The 19,170-nt window shown below is 47.4% G+C and overlaps 1 protein-coding gene and 1 non-coding gene across 16 annotated transcripts in view; both read right to left on the bottom strand.

Annotated features, from left to right (window-relative positions):
* Positions 1-19,170, bottom strand: part of UBAP2L (ubiquitin associated protein 2 like) — a 31,233-nt gene that overhangs the window by 1,908 nt on the left and 10,155 nt on the right. For 8 of the 15 annotated variants that reach the window (XM_049804812.1, XM_049804815.1, XM_049804819.1 and 5 more), the window contains 19 exons: positions 18,011-18,085; positions 14,451-14,503; positions 12,882-12,967; positions 12,259-12,430; positions 11,163-11,364; positions 9,656-9,933; positions 9,209-9,381; positions 8,285-8,474; positions 7,614-7,668; positions 6,977-7,151; positions 6,718-6,790; positions 6,183-6,378; positions 5,988-6,076; positions 5,222-5,275; positions 4,477-4,558; positions 2,723-2,940; positions 1,947-2,052; positions 653-720; positions 132-329 (listed from right to left, as the gene is read on the bottom strand). In XM_049804812.1, the coding sequence (XP_049660769.1) occupies positions 132-329; positions 653-720; positions 1,947-2,052; positions 2,723-2,940; positions 4,477-4,558; positions 5,222-5,275; positions 5,988-6,076; positions 6,183-6,378; positions 6,718-6,790; positions 6,977-7,151; positions 7,614-7,668; positions 8,285-8,474; positions 9,209-9,381; positions 9,656-9,933; positions 11,163-11,364; positions 12,259-12,430; positions 12,882-12,967; positions 14,451-14,503; positions 18,011-18,085 (2,543 nt within the window). The remainder of the gene's footprint in view (positions 1-131; positions 330-652; positions 721-1,946; positions 2,053-2,722; positions 2,941-4,476; positions 4,559-5,221; positions 5,276-5,987; positions 6,077-6,182; positions 6,379-6,717; positions 6,791-6,976; positions 7,152-7,613; positions 7,669-8,284; positions 8,475-9,208; positions 9,382-9,655; positions 9,934-11,162; positions 11,365-12,258; positions 12,431-12,881; positions 12,968-14,450; positions 14,504-18,010; positions 18,086-19,170) is intronic. The other 7 variants (XM_049804822.1, XM_049804826.1, XM_049804824.1 and 4 more) reach the window with 2 other exon arrangements.
* On the bottom strand, positions 4,663-4,798 carry LOC126041410 (small nucleolar RNA SNORA58). Its single transcript, XR_007506850.1, has one exon. It is a non-coding gene; the product is annotated as a small nucleolar RNA SNORA58 (small nucleolar RNA).

The following is a 19,170-nucleotide window of genomic DNA, read 5'->3' as shown; positions in this document are numbered from 1 at the left end:
CATGTGCGTGTCACCGCGTGTGTCCGCCGCAGGGCGTGAGGGAGGGAGGGAGAGGGGGGCTGGGGTGGGGTGGAGCAAGAGCCCTAGGAGATACCCCAGCAAGGGCCGGGGGGGCCGGGAGGGTTGCTTACCTGCCCATCCTGCTGCAGGTGGTGGTGGAGGATCTGCGAGTGGGGCTGCTGATGCGGGGTCAGGATGTGCATGAAAGGAGTGGGGGGGTATGCCGCTGCCGTTGCAGGGTTGATGGGGCCGCCGCTGCCCAGCGCCGAAGGCAGATTGAAGGAGGCTGCCGGGGTTCCAGTGTGAAATCCCTGCTTCTCGAAGGATTGCTGAGGAGAAGACGCCAATGACAGAGTAAGGGCTGGGACCTGGGCAGTGCTCCCCTGCCCCTGGCTGGCAGTGTGCCTCTTCCCAGCTCTACAAGTCCTGGGCCTGGGAGTCAGTGCATAGTGCAGAGAACGGACAGAGTCTCTGCCTGTGGCTCTTTCTGGGCTTGGAATTGCTAAAAGTTGGGAAAGGCTGAGCAGTTCCCTTCTCCCTGACTGGCTGCTCCAAGGGGAAGAGACTTCATTGCCCAGGGAGGCTGTCTCAGAGCTGGGCTTCCGCTCCCCAGCAAAGTGGCGCTTTCCTGGAGCACACATCAGACACTAACCTGAGTTTTGGAGTAGACGGAGCCCGAGATGTCTGGCACTCCTGTATTACTGGATGTCACGGATACACCTGGGGAGAACGAAAGGCAAGTGAGCATTAGACAGCAGCCACTAGTAGCAGCAGGAGCTCTTGCTGCCAATGCCAGCAACAGGAGGTGGAGAGCCCTAGTGGCCTGGTAGCCAGGTGAGGTTTGGAGACAGACATCATCCTAGGGAGCAGGGTCTTGGCAAGGCTAAGCTGCAAAGTGTCTGTACGAATACAAGTTCTTTTGCTCTGGACACAAGGAGTTTCTGAATACCTCCAGAAACAAATTTAGGGGCCTGCTGCCACCCAGAGAAATGCACATTCTTGAAGAGCCCACAAAATAGCAACTCTGAGAAGAGCAGGGAGAATACAGCAGACAGACGAGATAAACTCCCAGCATGATGCAGTAGCAAGAATGGCCTGAGAGCTCCTTAGATGCAGAACAGGCATCTGTGGATGGGATGGTTGGTGCAATGACTGGCAACACTGGCACACAACCTGCAATTGATGCTGGTAGTTTCCAAAAAGCTGGTGGTACAGAAGAAACTCTCAGAAATCATTTAAGGCCCAGAAAAAGTGTTGAAATTAAAAAGGTTTGAAAGACTCAGTACCAGGTGGCCTGGTACAGAGCTTTAGTATCTTTGCAAAGAGAAAATAGTGTCTTGAAGGGCTCTAATGTAGTGAAAAAAAGGCACAACAGGAATTTAAAAGCTGGAAGAGGAACCCAAATGCAGGCCCTTTTTAGATGAGCCAGACACTAACCAGTGAAACCCAGTACCAAGACAAGTGGCAAGTTCATGAGCTTGTTGCATCTTTGAATCAAGAAGGACACTTCTCTAGAAAGCATGCATTTGCCAAATACAGGAGTCAAACAAGTTCCCAGGCTCAAATCTGGAATAATTATTGTTCTATTGATGACAGAGACTGTAAAAAAAACCACCAAACCAACAAAAGAACCAAACAAAACCCGAACAATTCAGCTGCTTAAGCTCTCTGACATGAGTCCAAGGCTCCAGCCATCCAGCTGCTGGGCACAGAGGAAGGCCGTGAAGTGCTCTGTACCCCTCAAACCTGCTCCAGACTTGGGTGCAGAACAAGCCTGGGCCTTTCCAAGGAGAATCAAATGACCTGCAAGTTGCACCACAGCCATTCTCCTCCCTTACTGCTAGAGGCAGGAAGAGAGCAGTCCCTTTACACAGCCAGTGAGATTGAACGAGCCCTGCCACTGTCAGTAACTGCTGCTGAGAAAGATGCTCTGTTGGATCTCTTACCAGTGCTGTATCCGTGAGAGCCATAGCCGCTGGGCTGCTGAAAAGGGGTTGCTGATGCGTTGACGCTGACATTCACACCATGCTGCTTGGAAGAGGTAGGAGCAACCTACAGAAAGGAGAGAAGCAGAGTAAGGAGAGGCTTTGCTGCCTTGACCTCTCTCGTGGTTTAACCCCAGCCAGCAACTAAGCACCACGCAGTCGCTCACTCCCCCCCACCCAGCGGGATGGGGGAGAAAATGGGAAGAGAAGTAAAACTCGTGGGTTGAGATAAGAACGTTTAATAGAACAGAAAAGAAGAAACTACTAATGATAATGATAACACTAATAAAATGACAACAGTAATGATAAAAGGATTGGAATGTACAAATGATGTACAGTGCAATTGCTCACCACCTGCCGACTGACACCCAGTTAGTCCCCGAGCGGCAATTCCCCCCTGCCCCCACTCTCCCCAGTTTATATACTAGATGTGACATCACATGGTATAGAATACCCTGTTGGCCAGTTTGGGTCAGCTGCCCTGGCTGTGTCCTGTGCCAACTTCTTGTGCCCCTCCAGCTTTCTCGCTGGCTGGGCTTGAGAAGCTGAAAAATCCTTGACTTTAGACTAAACACTACTGAGCAACAACTGAAAACATCAGTGTTATCAACATTCTTCACACACTGAACTCAAAACATAGCACTGTACCAGCTTCTAGGAAGACAATTAACTCTATCCCAGCTGAAACCAGGACACCCTCCTGCCCGAATCCCACACCCTGCCTCTGGGAAACTCACAGGGAACACAGCGGGCCCGTATTGGAAGGTGCTGGGGAGCCCTGGTACCCCTGTGTAGTACGGCAGACTGGTGTAACTGTAGCCAGGAGGCAGCGCTGGGTTCAGGAACGTCTGCTGCGTGGTGTGGTGAGTCTGGGTCTGGCTCTGCTGAGGCTGGGCCAAAGTCGTTGCAGGAGCAGGGGAAGAGGCATCACCTCGGCCAAATTTTGTTAAGTCACCTGGAATACAGGAGATGAAAGGAGACTTAAGAACATAAGTGTCAAATCCTGGCACATTCTAGCTCAGCCCAAAGGTGACCCAGCCTTTTGATCAACAGTGACTTGACCAACGCCCCTACTACAGCTACTAAGAACTACAGCCCTCACAAGCTCTCAGACCCTTGAACACTGATAAGGCTAAGCTGTTAATTGCTGTTCTCATCCCTGAGAGGAGGACTTCAAAGGGGAAGGGAAACCCCCAGCAGCTAAGCTACAGTGCTGAACTACCTGATGTCAGCCTTCGATCCGGCACTGGATAAACATGCCACTGGCTGCCTTCACAGCAACAGAGCCCAGATGATAGAGCTCTCCCCAAGCTCCCTCCATGCATCAGCAGCAGGCCTGAACAAAACTCAACTCTCTCCAGCGCCAGACCTGAGCCTAGGGCAGCAGCCTGGGGGCCCTGTCCTACCAGCAAACAGCTCCTCATTGAAGAGGAGAGTCAAATCTCTTCCAGTTGAGGATGTGTGAATGGCCCCTTTTTACAGCAAGGCTCACACATGTCCCTCTCTCTTGCTGGCGGCACCAAATCAAACGCTGCTGCAGAGGCCCAGCAGCCCACAGAAAGTACTCAGAAATATCGCCTTCTCTCTTCCCAGACTGGGCACTGTGCAAGGGCTTGGCTGCAGGCTCGGGGAAGCTCCCTTTGCTGTTCTTTATGAGCACCTGCTCTGCTCTTCCATGCAAACAGGCTCCCTATTCAGAGCTCACACAGTAAGCCAGTGAATTTCACAGTGCTGCCCAGCTCACAAGTGAGTCCAGGATAGCCGCAAACAATCATCACCGATGTTAACTTGGCAAACTATGCATGCAGCAGTGCTGCACTCTAAGCTTGGGATTTCAGGCTCAGCATGCCAGGCAAAAGCACTTCCCCACAAAAAAGCTCCTGCTGTAGCAGGGGAGAAGTGGTGCTGGAAAAAGAGCGATCAAACAAAGTGCAACAATTCCTAAAGCACATGAAAGCTCAGCACAACTACTGCCCACTGCAAATCAGCAGTGTGATTAAGAGCATCTACCAAGGTCAGTGAGAGATCAGCCACCTACTGAGCATTTGGTTTGATTTTGACAGGTCCTAAACACCCTGTTTTCTTCCTCCATGAGACTGTCGCATAGATTAAAAAAAGCCCTTAATTTCTCCAGATTTTGTGTTTGCATTTTTACTCTAAGGGCTTAGAAGCACTGCTTAACCCCTGTCTCACGACGACCTGAAAAGCAGTTCTCCAGTTTTACACCCCACAGATTACTTCAGCCCTTCCTCACTCCCTTTCCAACTGCTGCATTAAATCCTACTTGTCCACATCTTCCTGGTAACATGCCTTGACATGACCAGATGATCAAAAAGATGTCAAGAATTTAGCTGCTGAAACGTGCTCTAGACCAAAGCCAGTGCAGGAGGCTGGTGCAGACATAGCTCCAGTGGACAACGGCACAGGAAACTAGTAAGGAGCAGCATGAACACCTGATGGGATATGTAATCAGAGCAGTCTTTTTCCCTACCAGAGTATGGATTGCTGCTCAGGCTGCCATCTCTTCCAGTCAGCGGGGTGGTGGGTGTAGGGAATGGGATGCTGTAGTAATCCTGAAGAATAAAAAAAAAAAAGGAGAAGAAGTTTTATGAGCTCTGTCCGAAGATGCAAAGCAGTATCTTTTGGAAAAGAAGAATTTCTGGACTGCAGCTGCTGGATATGTTGGGAGCATTGCAGTTCAATCAGCCACATCGAGGCTGATCACAGCCTACAGCAATCCCAGTTTTTTGTAGCATGCACCATCCCCCTCATCTGGCTATTAGAAGAACCAGATAAGGTCTACTGGTATGCAGTCCTTAAACTGCCTGTACCTTCCCCTCCACTTCACAAGGGACACATAGTATTGCTAAATAAAGCCCATTCTCATGAAAGTGTTTAGTCACTGCCTCTTTCAAGGATCAGAGGAAAGTATCTACAGCAGCTCATCACACCACTGTCAGGCAAAACAGCTCTGCCTGCTGTAGCTCTCACATTCCCTAGCCCCACCATTGATACCACTGTCTGAATAACTAGTGCTTCTAACTCCCCAAGTGCAAAGGAGCACATGATTAACTCCTTATGACTGCCAGGGAGAGGTGCACCCATTTAGCACCCTGTTTTGCCAGCACTTCAGGACTACCTCACAGCCTGACCTGTCTGTACACTCAAAGCATGCAGCAACAGTGAGCTGTTAGGTCAATGGATATGGTGGGTCCATGTCAGTCTTCAGTACTCACCAAAGGGAATCTCGTCTGGAGCATTTGCAAGTCATCATATCCATACACCTGTGGCTAGAAAAAGAGCAGGAGATAATGTTAGGGACACGGACTAGGTAAAGACACTTACCTAATTTAGATTAAACATTTAGATAAATGTGAGAGAAAGCCAGAAGCAGACAATCAGAGGCTACGCAATTACCTAGGTACAGACAGCCAGCATTCACTACTGTAAGACTGACACTGCCAGCAGTGTTTATGAGCTGCTCAAATGAAGACTGAGCACCAACGTGTAGCACTGCTGCTCCAGACTACAAACGCACTTGATGATTTCCCTCTAGAAATTATTCCAGCACTGAAATCTGTCCTCACCTTCAGAAGAGGGCTGTGACACACCCCTAGACTTTGTAGCAGTAGTCACCCTTGTTCTGACTGGCCTTTGTCATACCATGTTGCTAATACAGCTCCACACTTCCATGAGCTGCGTTCTGACCAAGGGCTGTTGCTCCCCAAAGGCTAGGGAAGCTGTAGAGAACAGGCAGACAGGATCTGCTCTGGGGTGACCAGAATTACAGACATTTCCCCCCACAGGCACATGGATTTCCTCTGCTACTGTTTTATGGAAAACAGCAGGTCCAAACTTTTCCCATCCAAGGCAGTCCTACTGAGCCGATGTTACGGTTTTTGGTTTCTCTACTATACTACCTTCCTCCTTGCTAGCTGAAGACAGAGCTAGGAGTGATCTAGTGGCATAACATGACTGCAAAGAGCCAGTCATCCCACTCACCGGATAGGCGTGTAGCAAGCCTGGAGCCATGATGTACGGATTAGGCAACAACGGTGGGACTCCAGGAGGGAGATTGGGAGGGGCTTTTCCTGAAAAAGGAAAAGAAAGCAAAAGATCCACAGTGAAGCAAACAGCAGGAGCTGTCTCTCTCAGCCCCCACACCCTCCTCCTGTTTAGCAGTACCCAGGAAAGTACCTGATGTTGTTGCAACAGAACTGCGAGTTGAGGCTGTCACCGTGGAGTTACTACTGAGGCTGAGGCCCAGGCTGCTGACACTGCTGAGACTGGATGAAGCACTTACAACTGGTGGGGCGGCTGACACTGTGCTGGAGGAGGTGGAGAAAGTGCTAGCAGAAGAATGGAGGCTTGCTTCACTCTCCACACTTGTGTGCTAAGGAAGGAAGGGAAGAGAGTTAGGGGACCAGGCAGATGTAATTGAGTGCAGAAATATTGCAAGACAGTGTCTACATAAAATATTGCACAGCTCTGTCTGCACCCGGCCGTTCCCAAGAGCCTGCAACAAACTCAGCTGCTGCAGGCTACAAAGAAACCTGCTTTGCATCTGGCTTAAGTCCAAAGTCCTGATAGCAGCCAACCCCTAATGCTTCCAAGTCTCTTGTGCGGCTGTGTCCCAACACGTCTGTTTGCTGGAAGAAGCAGGGCTGAACACTGCAGTTGCAGCAGGGAGATTTATTCTGCTGCAGAAGCACTAGAGCACACCTAGACTCACCAGAAGAGTTGAGGTTGACGTTCGCCCAGAGGATGTGGATGAGGACAGACTGTTCTGCTGGGTGGGTAATGTACTGCGGAAGGAGGAATAAAAGGTTGTCAAACCAAGATGCGAGAGCCACCACTGGTGGTAGCACCAGGGCAGTTCCCATTCCCCATCTGCTCAGATGGGATGAGTCATCTCAGTCTTCCCCACTGCATGAGACAGACTTTGATGTCTGTTCTGCTTCTCTAGAAATCCATCCACCACACTTGCTCACCTGCTGAGTTGGGTGGTGGTCGTACTAGGGAGTTCCTCACTGTGGCTCAGGCTGCTCAGAGCTGTCGAGTGTTGGCTGGCTGTCGTCAGCAAGGATGAGGCAGATACCCCATCATTGAGAGGCGCAATACTGGGAGCAGAAGGGGAATCGGATTTCACTGCGGGGCCTGTAGCACCTGTGAACAAAAGCTTTGGGTTAGGGGGAGCTACTACAAGCTCCTGGAGGGCAATTCAGTGGTGAGGATCAACAAAGGCTCAGATAGAGGAGCAGGGAGATCTGGGGCTTCCCTCACTGCTGCCAACCAGTTACACACTTGTGACAGCATGATTGTGTTCTGTGTCTGACTTTACCCCAACACCACTATCAGCTCTGCAAAGAGGTTCAAGACCTACAGATGAGGTGCCTTTCACAAACAAATCAGAGTAAATTACTGTCATCAGGGAGTGACTCATCAAGGATCTCATGTATCCATCAGCAGAAAGCTGAACATTTCAAGGCAAGCAAATAATCTGAGTGGCAGCAATTAGCCCAGGAGGGAAAGGACTTTCTTCTAGCACAGATAAAGCTTTTCATCCAAAGCAAAAAATACGAGCAGTACAAGGGACTCAGGACACCCACTGCACTGACAGACTCTTACCTTCAACAGCCTGTGTGGTTTGTAATGGCGTGGGTTGTACAGAACTGAAACCATTCTGAGGAAGAAGAGAAAAAAGAATACTGGGCATTGCAGCTGCTCGTTTCCAGAGGCAGTTCTAGTGTCAGCCCCCTCCCACACTCCCTCCTCAGTTGTGAAAAAAAGGCATGCTACCAACACGTATCACCAGATTGTGTCAGGGTCAGTCCCAAGCTTGACTAGCACCATGCCAGCATGACCCCCAAGCACATATTTGAGAAAGCAGTGCATGAAGTTTCTCTGCTGCTGGTAGACTGGCTCAACATCCTCAACCCAAGTTCGTTAGCCAAAATTGATGTTACTGAACTTGTGTGCAACATGCAAGAATTGAATCTTTAAGACAAAACTAAATCCTTAGCCTGAATGCCACTCTGCAGCAGGGTAATTATGCATGACATGACATGGCCTGCAAACACAACTTAACTGCTGTTAACCCCACTGGCCCAGCCCCACGTAAGTAATGGACCTAAGGACTCTAGTAGCAGCGAGGAGAAAGCTCTCATGAGAGTCTGCAAGCCACATGGTGAGGCTGGAGGATCACAGAAACACTTGATAAACCACTTAGCTTCCCCCGAGACAGTGCTTCGCATGCTATGCTTACTCAGCACAAAGGGTGAGCAAAGCTATTTCCCTACCTTGGCCTGGGTCAGATCTTTCTGGGGCGAGGACGAGATTGAATTTGGGTATCGCCTCGTCTGGGTGGATCTCTGTTCATACAGTGGTCCCTGAGTGCTGTTCTGGGAGGTAAACGTTGCTGTCTGTATTGTGCCGCTCTGGTAACCAGACTCCTGGCTTTGATTGGACGAAATTGTGGATGAAGATTCACTACAAAGGGGAAAAAAAAAAGTTTACATTTTCCTCCAAAACAGCCCTGCTCTAAGCTGCTGACCCAGACTGTAGGGTCTTAGTTTCAAATCTTCAAAATAAAGAGCCCCAAGCATCAGCATAAAGGCACCACACAAAGCAGCCATGCAAACCAAGCAGAGAAACATACCCAGAAAAGGGCTAGCCCAACCACAGGAGGATGCTGGCACCTAGCTGCAGCCTTGCCTAAAACACTGCTGCGTTCCAGGTGACATTTCATGAGCTGCCACTGCTCAGGTCCCAGCACTCAAGGGACTGGCCAGATGCTAAGGGTCAGCCCGACAGAAGACAGAAATACTTCACTTTGGCAAGGCATCATGACCGTAGATACACCTACTCCATCGCATCCCAGTTTGCCAGGCAAAAAGCAGGACAAAGCACACAGAATCTGTTCACCAAGGACAAGAGGCAGTTGCACTGGGGATTCCCCTCCTGTGTTTCCAGCAACAGTTAAACAGCAGCAGGAAACATATGCTTTCTGTATAAGTACCACAGGCCAGTCAGTCATAGAGCTGCCTGAATGAGTCTGCTGGCAACTTACACTTTGCTGTTGCATACGTTGTCCCCCCTTTGTGACCATGGCACAGTCAGAAAGGGTCTACTAGTATGCAGGATAACTAAAGTCCACAGGACCAGCTACCTTCCAAAGCTACCTGCTTGGATTAACTGTTCCCTTCCTCACACCTGGTCCTCACCTAGCCGTGCTGGTGTACAGGCTGCTTTGAGATTGGCTAACGGCGGTGCTTGTTGTGGGCGTCGATTCGTACTCCGCGAGAACAGGCTCCGAACCAAACTGTAATGCCCCAAACTGCAGGTTTAGCCCTGAGATATCTGCTGAGCCAGGCATTTCCACTGCAAGCGCAGGAATCTGCAAGGGAGGAACAACAGAAAGGGTCAACCACTCCCTGGGATCAGCACAGAAAATTACTTTAGTATCCACATTTCCCAGCATGTGACAGTAGTTACAGGCTTCCATCCTCTGAATTACACTGTTCAACCCAGGCAGGCAAGCGTTTCTGTCACCCCCACAAACACCCAATGCTAAGAGCAGGCCAAGCCCAGCCCTTCCCTCACCAGCCCAAATGGATTTTTCTGCAGCTCTAACACAATACAATGCCTCCTTCCCCACCATCGATCTGCACCTTTGATGTTAATGATGCTTTTTTCTTTTGCTGCTTCAGCTTCTGCTGTGCTGGCTGGGGACTGGAGGACTGGTTGTCTGAAGACCCTGGGGACATCTGGGGAACAGGATTGGTTTTGCTGGGCAGCGGTGAGGAAGGGGGTGCCGGCACGGTTGTGGAGGCCGTCACCACAGGTTGTTTCTCCTGCATGAACACTTCTATCATGGTTGAAGTCGATGTGAAGGCCTGACGCTTGGTGAAGGGACTATGAACAGAAGAGTCTGTTGGGTTCTTGAGATCTACCAGGAGAGACAGAGTTGAATTAGCAGGATTTGTTTCCTTAAAACTAAAACAAGTTCTGACACTTCTAAGCATCAAGAAAAATAAAATAATTTCACACTACGACTCCTCCTGAGCCCATTAAAATCAGAGAGCAGAGAACCCCAGCATCTCCACCCCCAGCCTTGCACTCTCACCACCATCAACACCGAGCCTTTTAAGCCCTTCTGCCCTCAGCTCCTTCCACCACCTCTACAGGACAAAGCAAGCTTGCAGAAGTCCTCCATCCTCCAAGGAAGGCTGGACTCCAGAGTCCCTTGTGTGGAGGCACTGAATGTCAGAGTCCTCCACAGGCCTGATGCTGCTTCCTTCCCCCTCTCTGCCAACATTGCTGCATTTCATTGCCTCCTCTTTCCCCTGCAAGTACTGTGTATCCTCCAAGCAACACCGCTGCTCAGGGCTGCCCACCCTCACATCTTTGCACAACTGCATCACCCTCCTCCTTTGCCTAAGCCTTACCAAAGCTTATTAAAAAACAAATTCTATTCTCTCTGAGTCTCCTCTGTGGCTCCTTGTCTAAAAAGATCAGGAGCTGCCAACACTGACTGTTGCTAGGACAGGGCTTGATTTTTCTTCCACTTAGATTTGAACCAGAGCCATTTCCCTATAGCAAGAAATAAAACACACAAGCTGAAAAAAATGGCACTAATACTCAACCACAGCAGGGCTCAGCATCTCATCTGAAAAACAGAAGCCTCTCTTAATCACTGTTTATTCCCTCATGCCAGCCCAGAGGTAGAGTTACTACTTGGTATTTAACAGTCACCAGAATCGCATTCCTTTAAAACATAACATCAGGTCAGCAGCGCGATAAGACTGACAAATGTTGGTATTCGGGAACTATTTTCCAGAGGTGCCCACTTTCAGACCCCTTCTCTGTTACACGGCTTTACACCAGGAAGTAGTTCTGCACACTAGGAGGGTCTCGGGAATGCCAGATCCCTGGCCCTGAAGCTGACTGGAATGACCAGAAGGCAGATGGATTCAACAGGTCTAAGTATAAAAGGAACAAGGGAAGACTCACATGCACTATTACATTTTACTCTCAAACTTGCACACACGATTAATTGCTCCAGCACAACTTGTGATCTGGCCCTGCACTGAATCCCTCACACAGCTGCTTGTGGCGCATTTCTGCAGTTCTGGGAGAACACGCTCCCCTTTGGGGAGCCATGCTGCTTTTCCTTACCATACTGCACAAGAGACGAGGTCTGCGTAGTGGATCCCATGTCCCAAGAAGAAGCAGTGGTGCTCCCACCAGGCTGGGTGTGCTGAGCAGCCAGCTGAGCCAGAGCCTGGGCTGTCTTGAACTGCTCCAGGAACTGAGAACCTGTGGTACTGCTGCCTTTGGCCTCCCCAACATCTCCAAACCCTTTCCCCAGCATGCTCACCTGCAATTTCAGCAATGAAATAACAAAGTCAACATCTCCCTTGGCTTGGAACTTGGCTCAGAGGACAGATGCATCTCTTAACATAAGCCTGAATGCACTGTACCCTGCTGCTTCTCACTGGGTGCCTCAGCTTAACACTCTTGAGCTCCAGATGCACAGAGACACTGCTGGCAAGGAGAGCTCATACTTCTCTCACAGCCTCACATGTTAGTGCAGGTACACTTATCTGCTGCCCAACCCATGGCATTTTACAGTGTCACGGAGGCTTACAAAAGAAGTTAACATATAGGATCTTTAAAAATGAACTAAAACTAAAACTGAATGTTCACATTCATTCAGTTGCACTAAAAAAAGACAACCATCAGAAGAACTTGGCTTTACAGTTAAGGTGGTTTTGAAATCCTTCCTGAACTATCTCACCATTAAATGCACAATTTTTATTTCTTTTACTGAAGTTCCACAAAGAAGCATCTGCCCAGGTCTGTGCACATCCCTGATTCAGATTCAGTGCCTCCTTCCCTCACGTATCAGTAAATGCCAGCATTTCATCCCACACCAAACTCCCAACCAGTTCCACTTCTCAAATGGTTGAATATGCAAGCCCTGGACTGCAAGTTTTTCCTTTCCTCTGAGCAAGAAAGAAGCAAGTGTTGCAAGTCTGACAAGGGCAACAGGGGAAGAATTATCCCAGTTATTTCCAATTAAGCAATGGACTTCATGCCTTTAGATTTAGAGCAGACTGGCAAATCATCCAAGCGGATGACTTTGCCACCCACAAGAAGCAAGCAGGTGTCAGAACTGTATTTCCCATATTGCCCAAAAGCAGACAGAGAATGTCAGGGAAACCAACACCTGCTAAAACCTGCACGCTGGCAGAGACTGGTATTTCCTTACCATGCTGTGGTGAGAGAAGGAGTTACCAGAAGCAGGCTGGGATATAGCACTTTGCTTGGAATTGCTGAACACCAGTGGCTGGGCCAGAGAAGGAGCCTGCGATGACTCCAGGTTTGTTGACTCATTCTCCATAGAAGAGGGCGTCTTTCCTAGCAGGACTGCAAGATCAATTCTGGATAAAGAAAGAAGATAACCCACTGAAGTTAACATGAGGTCTGTCACACCCCTCATTTCCAGTGGTATTCTACCTCCAGCCTCACAATTTATAGCTTTTACTTTATAAATTGAATGAATCTGCAGAACATTAAGTCACAACAGCCAGTACCAACTTCAAAAGGACCAAGCAAGATCCTGCATGGCCTTCTATTTTAAAGCATGTCTTCCGTTAATTTAACACAGCAAAATGCCCCCAAATCTGAAGAACCAGCAACAGAGCCTAGGAAAACTCTAATCCAGGATGAGGACTGGAAACTCCTAACTCAACTTTTCCATTTAAATCCATCTCATCTTATTCAGAGCTGCTGCATTTTAGCTAGCTGGCAAGATTTAGTCTGAGATGGCAAATTGCTCTGGGACTTGTGTACCACTTTTCCCACATAAACAGCATTGCCATGGGCTCCCACCTCTGTCCAGCTGTGATTGTCACATTCTCGGCAGGCAGAGGCACTGAAGACACGTTGGAGGCAGTGAAGATCTTTGTCTCAGACAGCTGAAAGATTAAAAAAAGGGAAAAATAATCCAAAAGTGAGAACAGCCCCTCAGTACTCCAAGTAAAGCACACAAACGTTTGAGACAAACAGCCACAGAAAGATTCAAGAAATTAAGTGTTTAGACTTAAACTCCTCTAACATTTGGCTCCCATCAGAATCAGCTTCTAGTTCATTTGTTTGTTCTCAGGCAAGCGCATAAGTCACCTCACCTACCAGTGGAAAAAAAAACCCAAATCCTTCTACAAATCTCCCATAGTCCACAAATCCACTAGGGCTGCTAGGGTCTTAAGACAGGTGTTCTGAATTGTTGGTATGCAGCACTGATCTGCAAAACCCACTGCACAGGTACATACAAGCATTGCTAGAGAAGTCAGAGAAAAAAGCTTGACACACATAGTTAAGCTTCCAGTGATTCTAGCTTCACCTAACCAGAGACCAACAGACCTACTTCAACTATGGAAGCGAAATTAACATTGCTCAAAAATGAATGAAGGGGAGGTTTAATGACCACCTGTGATTTAGCCCGGAACATATCTGAATGCGAACAGCATTTATTCCAGACTAAGGAGCTGCCAGCAACTAAACTGCAAGAATTTAAAAACAGAATCAGGAACCCCTGGGAGCATATCACACGCACTGAAGGCAAGAAGGGCTATCAAAGGCTCTCTTCAAGCAGAGACCTGACTGAACAGATAGAGAAGCTGCTTGCATCTCCAAACACAGCAGGAGAGCTTCCTTCAGATAGTGCCTGGAACGCAGAAGCTTTCCCTTCATGCCCATTCTGTAGGCTTAGCAAAAATGAGCATGCAAAACTAACAATGATACTAAAAAAGCCAACCCTGCTCCCATTTGCAAGAACATAAGTTCTCCCTTGATTCAGAGAGGGACTGAAGCCCATTTCAGAAGAAACTGATACACAGGCATTAAAAGCAGGTAATAACAGCATCTATTCTCCCCTGAAGGACACACCAGGCAGAGAACAAAAAGCCACGAGACATACCAAAGAGCAAGTCTGAAGGTAAAGCCAAGAGTTTCTGTTCAATCCAAATCACAAGGACCAGCAGAGGCACGTGACTCATGTACGAAATCACTGCTGCCTCCTCCGTGGCATGTGGTGGGGATCAAAGGCAAACCTTCCCAAACTGCCATTCTACCAGAGGAGCAGAGCAAGAATCTTGTGTGGAGTCAGGCCAGTTTATGGAAAAATTATATCATGCAGTTGCAGGAAGTGAGAGGACCAGACTCAATGGCCTGAGAGATCCCTTCCTGTCTTAGGCTTCTATGACAAGCTCTACTACACATGTACTTTAGAAACAGCAATGTTTACTTATTTATCATCGCTCCTAGAATTGGGAGCCTGGCTTGGGCTATGCCCATAGTTTGCAGAGGATGGGTTTTGCGATCCTCTCATAGCTGTGTGTGTACAAACAGGACAGCAGCCTGCCAGCAGGCACAGAGGAGAGGTGTTTGGTGAGTACCTACATCTTCATTCCAGTCCTCTGTACCCCATTCTTCTGTTGCAGCCCTCCATGCACCTACAAGATAACAACAGGTAGAGAAGTTAAGTGTGCATCAAAGCTCTACCTCCAAGAGCCAGGGAAGCACTGGGGAGCTTTGCAAGCAGCCAAGAGGATTTTTATTTGCCAACCAGACAAGTTAAGCAGTTGACCCCAACCCATGATTCATGGGCAAGGTACCATGATGGGATCACCTCAGCATTGCTTGGGCAGGATAGGCTGAAAGAGATGGACCACTGGGCTGGCAGCTATGGCAATGCACACCCCCAACACCAAACAGGGAAGCTGAGCTTGGCAAGGAAGCCCTGGCATCGTCCCCAGCCTCCTTGTGCTGCTTTCCTCATTTCCCCCTGTACTGCAGTAGCTGCAAGTTTCTGCGCCCATGAGCAGTTAGTGTTACCCCAGCAGCTTGGACAGAGCATCTCCTTCAGGGGCTTCCCACCAGCTCTTGTGCAGGACCTCACCACCCAGTTAAACCATAAGTTTCTATAAAACCCAGGGACAACTGAACCATTCATATGGTTTGTCTTCCTCTCACAGCACCCCCCACCCTCACCAAATGGTGAAACCTCACTGCACCAGGACTCCCTGTGCATAGGCAAATGGGAATCAGAAAGGAAAATTTAAGGGACTACGCAATTCCTGCATTTTCTGTGACCAATTTCAGAGATATGCTCAAAGTGAGTAGCTTAAAACATCAGGGAGAAAAGCACAAGATTTCAGCCGCAATCCAGCACAGCACAATTTGTATGAGAGCAAAATTACTGGAAAAAGAAGTTTTGGCTGGCCACATCTTCAACTTGTTCCGTCCATCACAGTTTAGCCTCAGTACTTTGAATATTATGTGGTGATTTCTGAATTCATTAGACAACTTAAAATTTGGTGTGGGGGGAAAGCAGGAGCTTTTTACATCCCAAAAACCTCAGAACATAAAAGCAGCTCTGTTTTTTACAGCTTGTTTTCAGCCCATGCAAACCAGGTGAACAAAACCCAACACAGCCAGAGTTAACCTTGGAGACATTTACAAGGACGGAACAAGTTGGCATCAGCCCTTTTATAAGCTGAAAGCCTTTTACAGCACAAAAACACAGCACATGGGGAATGAGAACATTGTGGATTCTTGTGCAGGACACAATCAGGCTTGCTGAGATTTTGAGGGGAAGAAGAGACCAGATATTCCCATACACAATTCAATTATGAGGCCAAAATATCTAAACAACTGCTTGGCTAGAAGTGGGGGATTTAGTGCATGAAATAAGTATATTATCCATTATTCTTTTTTCATTGTTATTTTGTTGGGTGTTCTGTTCTGCTTGACAAGTTGAGCCAATTCAAGAAGCCTTCCTGGATTATTATCATTGTGGGTTTTTTAATATTCATGTTAGAAACACAGATATTAAAACAACATAACTTCCCTGAGTACCAGGAGTCTCAAGGCACACTACCCCTTCCTCCCCAGGCAGAAGCATCAGGGGGAGTTCAACACATTCAATGCAAAACACATCTGGGGTTTAAAAACCCAGATTCCATCATTCCTTAGATTTTTTGGTGCCCTCAGAGCAGTAGCAGGAAGGCTCCTTTCCAGATTTTCATAGATGATAAAGATTCTACCAGCTCAACCCTTACTCAAGAGATGAAGTGGGAGCTGGAGGTGCTTGGGTGAGTTGGGCAGTTGGCAGGGGAGAGCAGGAAGCCAGGTGAGTTGCCCCAAGAAGAGTATGTGCACGTAGGAGCACTGCACAGGGCTCTCAGTCTTGCTCACTTAGGGGAAATGAGAAGAAAAGCAAAGCAGCACAAAAAGCAGAAGGAAATCCTGCAGATGAAGAGCAGCCATTGATGGGGCTTTCCTGGCAAGTCTACTTCTTGAGTAATGGACACCTATTCAGCATGGCTTTGTGCTCCTTACACACGAAGGGACAAATGGAAAACCAAAGACCTATAATGTACAGCCAGGCATTTGCCAGAAATGCTCCAGAAAGCTTCCTAACCAGCACAGTGTGTTTAGTTTTTTTAAAAGAAAACGAGTGTATTGCTCTCCATCAAGCTCTTCCAAAGGAAAGAGCTGCAATGCAAGTAATGCCCTGAGACTTCTATCATCATTTCAGAAGTGTTGTCTTCCGAATGGCAATCCCTTCTCTCTCCTTTAAGAAATCCCTTCAAAGAGCCACTGGTCTTTAGCTCCTCAAACTAGAAAAAGGGAAAAAAATAAAAGTCAACAGGCATTTGCAAATATGAATGTGCTGAAGAAAAAAAATCCCAATGTGTCTTCAAGATTTATTTTTTTTTTACCTCCCCAATACACTATCTTTTAATTTTCAACTGGGAGATAAGCAACCAGCTTGCTCCTCCCACAGCTCATCAGGTAGTCTGCCACTATCTCAATGACTGCATACATGTTCCATGCACCAGCCTGGAAGGGTGACAGACCCAAATCCCCCCAGTCGGCACCTCAAAGGAATGTTAATCCAAACAAAGCCAAAGTGTGGCAAAAACACAATGGCAGCACTGGAGCAGACGGCCTTGTGCTGCCTGCAAGAGTTAAAGATTAACCCAGAGATGAGAACCAGGAGATGCTCCAAAGCAACAGAAGCACTCCAAGTATGTCTGCTTCTGGGCCCCTGCAACAGAGACTCTACAGCCTCAACACTCCTCCTCCTGTCCTAACCTTCAAGAGCAAAGTGGCAAGTTCCTCCAGAAGGGCCCTTCGCCTCGACTTCCAGACCTCAGGTTAGATGAAGACATTAGTCAAACACAATTTTGGCCTTGTTATGGACACCAGTGGGATTCAGTAGATATAAGACAAACTGGATCATCTCATGGGTGTCTCTTGGCTTCATAAGGCACAAAGATGTAAGAGCAGGAAATAAAGTGGCCAGGCACTGAGCAGCTTTGCCATCAAGCATCCCAGTCATCTCAAAATCCACCGTCATCTTCAACTGCAGGGCAGGTCTGCTCAGGTGAAGAAGAGCAGCCAGGCAGCAAGAGCATGCCATAGCAGCCATCAAGCACATCAAGAGGTAACTGTAAGCAGAGGCAAAGCACTGAGATAGTTTACTGAGACTAATTCCCCTTGCAGCAGTGTTTTGACCCTAAGCAGAAACATAGCAGGGAGGCCAGTGAAGTAATCACTGAAGAACTGAACTGCCACACCAGGGAAATGGCACAAGGACAACAGCAAGTCAACAGCTTTCTGGATGTGAGACAAGCAGAATACAACTAAGCTGCCTCACAGTTCCTGCCCTTGGATGGGAGACTCTGTCCTCAGTGCTGCGGACACGGAGCTGCTCTGGGTGCCGAGAAGCAGTGGCTGAAGTTAAAATTTACATAATCCACAAGAATTTGGGTTAACCTCTCCCAATTTACATTCATGGTGTCAGCATTAGTAAAAGCACAGTCAGAACAAGTGTAAAATATTCATTAAAATTAACAAATTAAGAGAGAGAAGAAGAACATATCCACAGATATTTCAGTTTGTTTTTTTTTAAAAAAGCTATAAAGTAAAGGTATCCGGGGTAGTTAATGCACCTGGATGTTTCGTACCAGGAGCAGTGTCAAATTTTCGGGGATAATTTGACCCCTCACCCCCAATGAAATCAAGTCCTGAAACAAAAAAAAAACACAAAAAACAACAAAACAAAACAAAAAAACAACAAAAAAAGAAAGACAACCAGTGAAATTTTGATTTAAAGTGAAGGCAAGTTTCACTGTCCCCACGTACACCAGTCACATTGTACCTGTGGATATTGTTAGAGACACCTGCAGCTACTAAAATGGAAACAAAACGACCACACATGAAACAGGTGAACAGCATAGTTGTGTGATAAACTTTACAGCTGTGTTGCAGTACTAGAGCATATTTGAGTTGTTCCATCAGAAAAATCTTGAATTCCTCCCAACCACTCTAAACCACTTTGTTCCACAATTACACAAAACACCAACACAGAAAAAAAAACCAAACCCAAACACACAAACCTGTTCAGACTAGGCAGTTAAGCTTCCAGCACACAGAGCTCATCCACTCTCATCCCTTTTTCCTCCAGAGACAAGTGTACCCATTGCCCTCAACACGTGCCTACACTACTCTCTCCAGTATTTAAAACTCCATTTTTCAGTCAGCAAGATGATCAATCTGCTAGTGTTTTACAAAGCCATGCTTATTTTTCCCCTTTCAAAACAGCTGTTTTCTAGAAAAAAACAAAAAACCAAACAAACGGAAAACCCCCAAACAAAACCACACCAGAACACAAACCAACTAAATAACCCCTGCACTAACAACGCATAGGAAAAGGTATCACAGTTTACAGTACTTTATCTGTCTCTTACCAAAGCTATCAGTTTTTCAGCAAATAAAAGAAATATGGAAGTGGCCTAAAGCAACATTAATACTGTTGTGAATGCTTCTTATAACCAAGATGTGGTATTTACTTGAATGCTCAAAAATCAGGGAAAAATGGTTTGACTTCACAGTGGTTCAAGATAGCTCCACAAAAAAGCGCCCCACAACCACTCTTAAAAAACCCACACAAATAGACTACTTACGATTAAGGATTGTCCCTTGTGACTCTGTCCAGTTATCACACTGCAAAATCTGAGTTCACTTGTGTCTTACAATAGTGTGCATACTTGAAACAAAAAAAAAAGTACCATTTTTCCAATGCAAGAGAACATGCAAGGGCAGATCAGTA

The sequence above is a fragment of the Accipiter gentilis genome, chromosome 7 (genome assembly GCF_929443795.1).
Source record: "Accipiter gentilis chromosome 7, bAccGen1.1, whole genome shotgun sequence".
In the NCBI taxonomy this organism is placed as follows: Eukaryota; Metazoa; Chordata; class Aves; order Accipitriformes; family Accipitridae; genus Astur; species Astur gentilis.
This window is presented reverse-complemented; position numbering and strand designations above follow the sequence as displayed.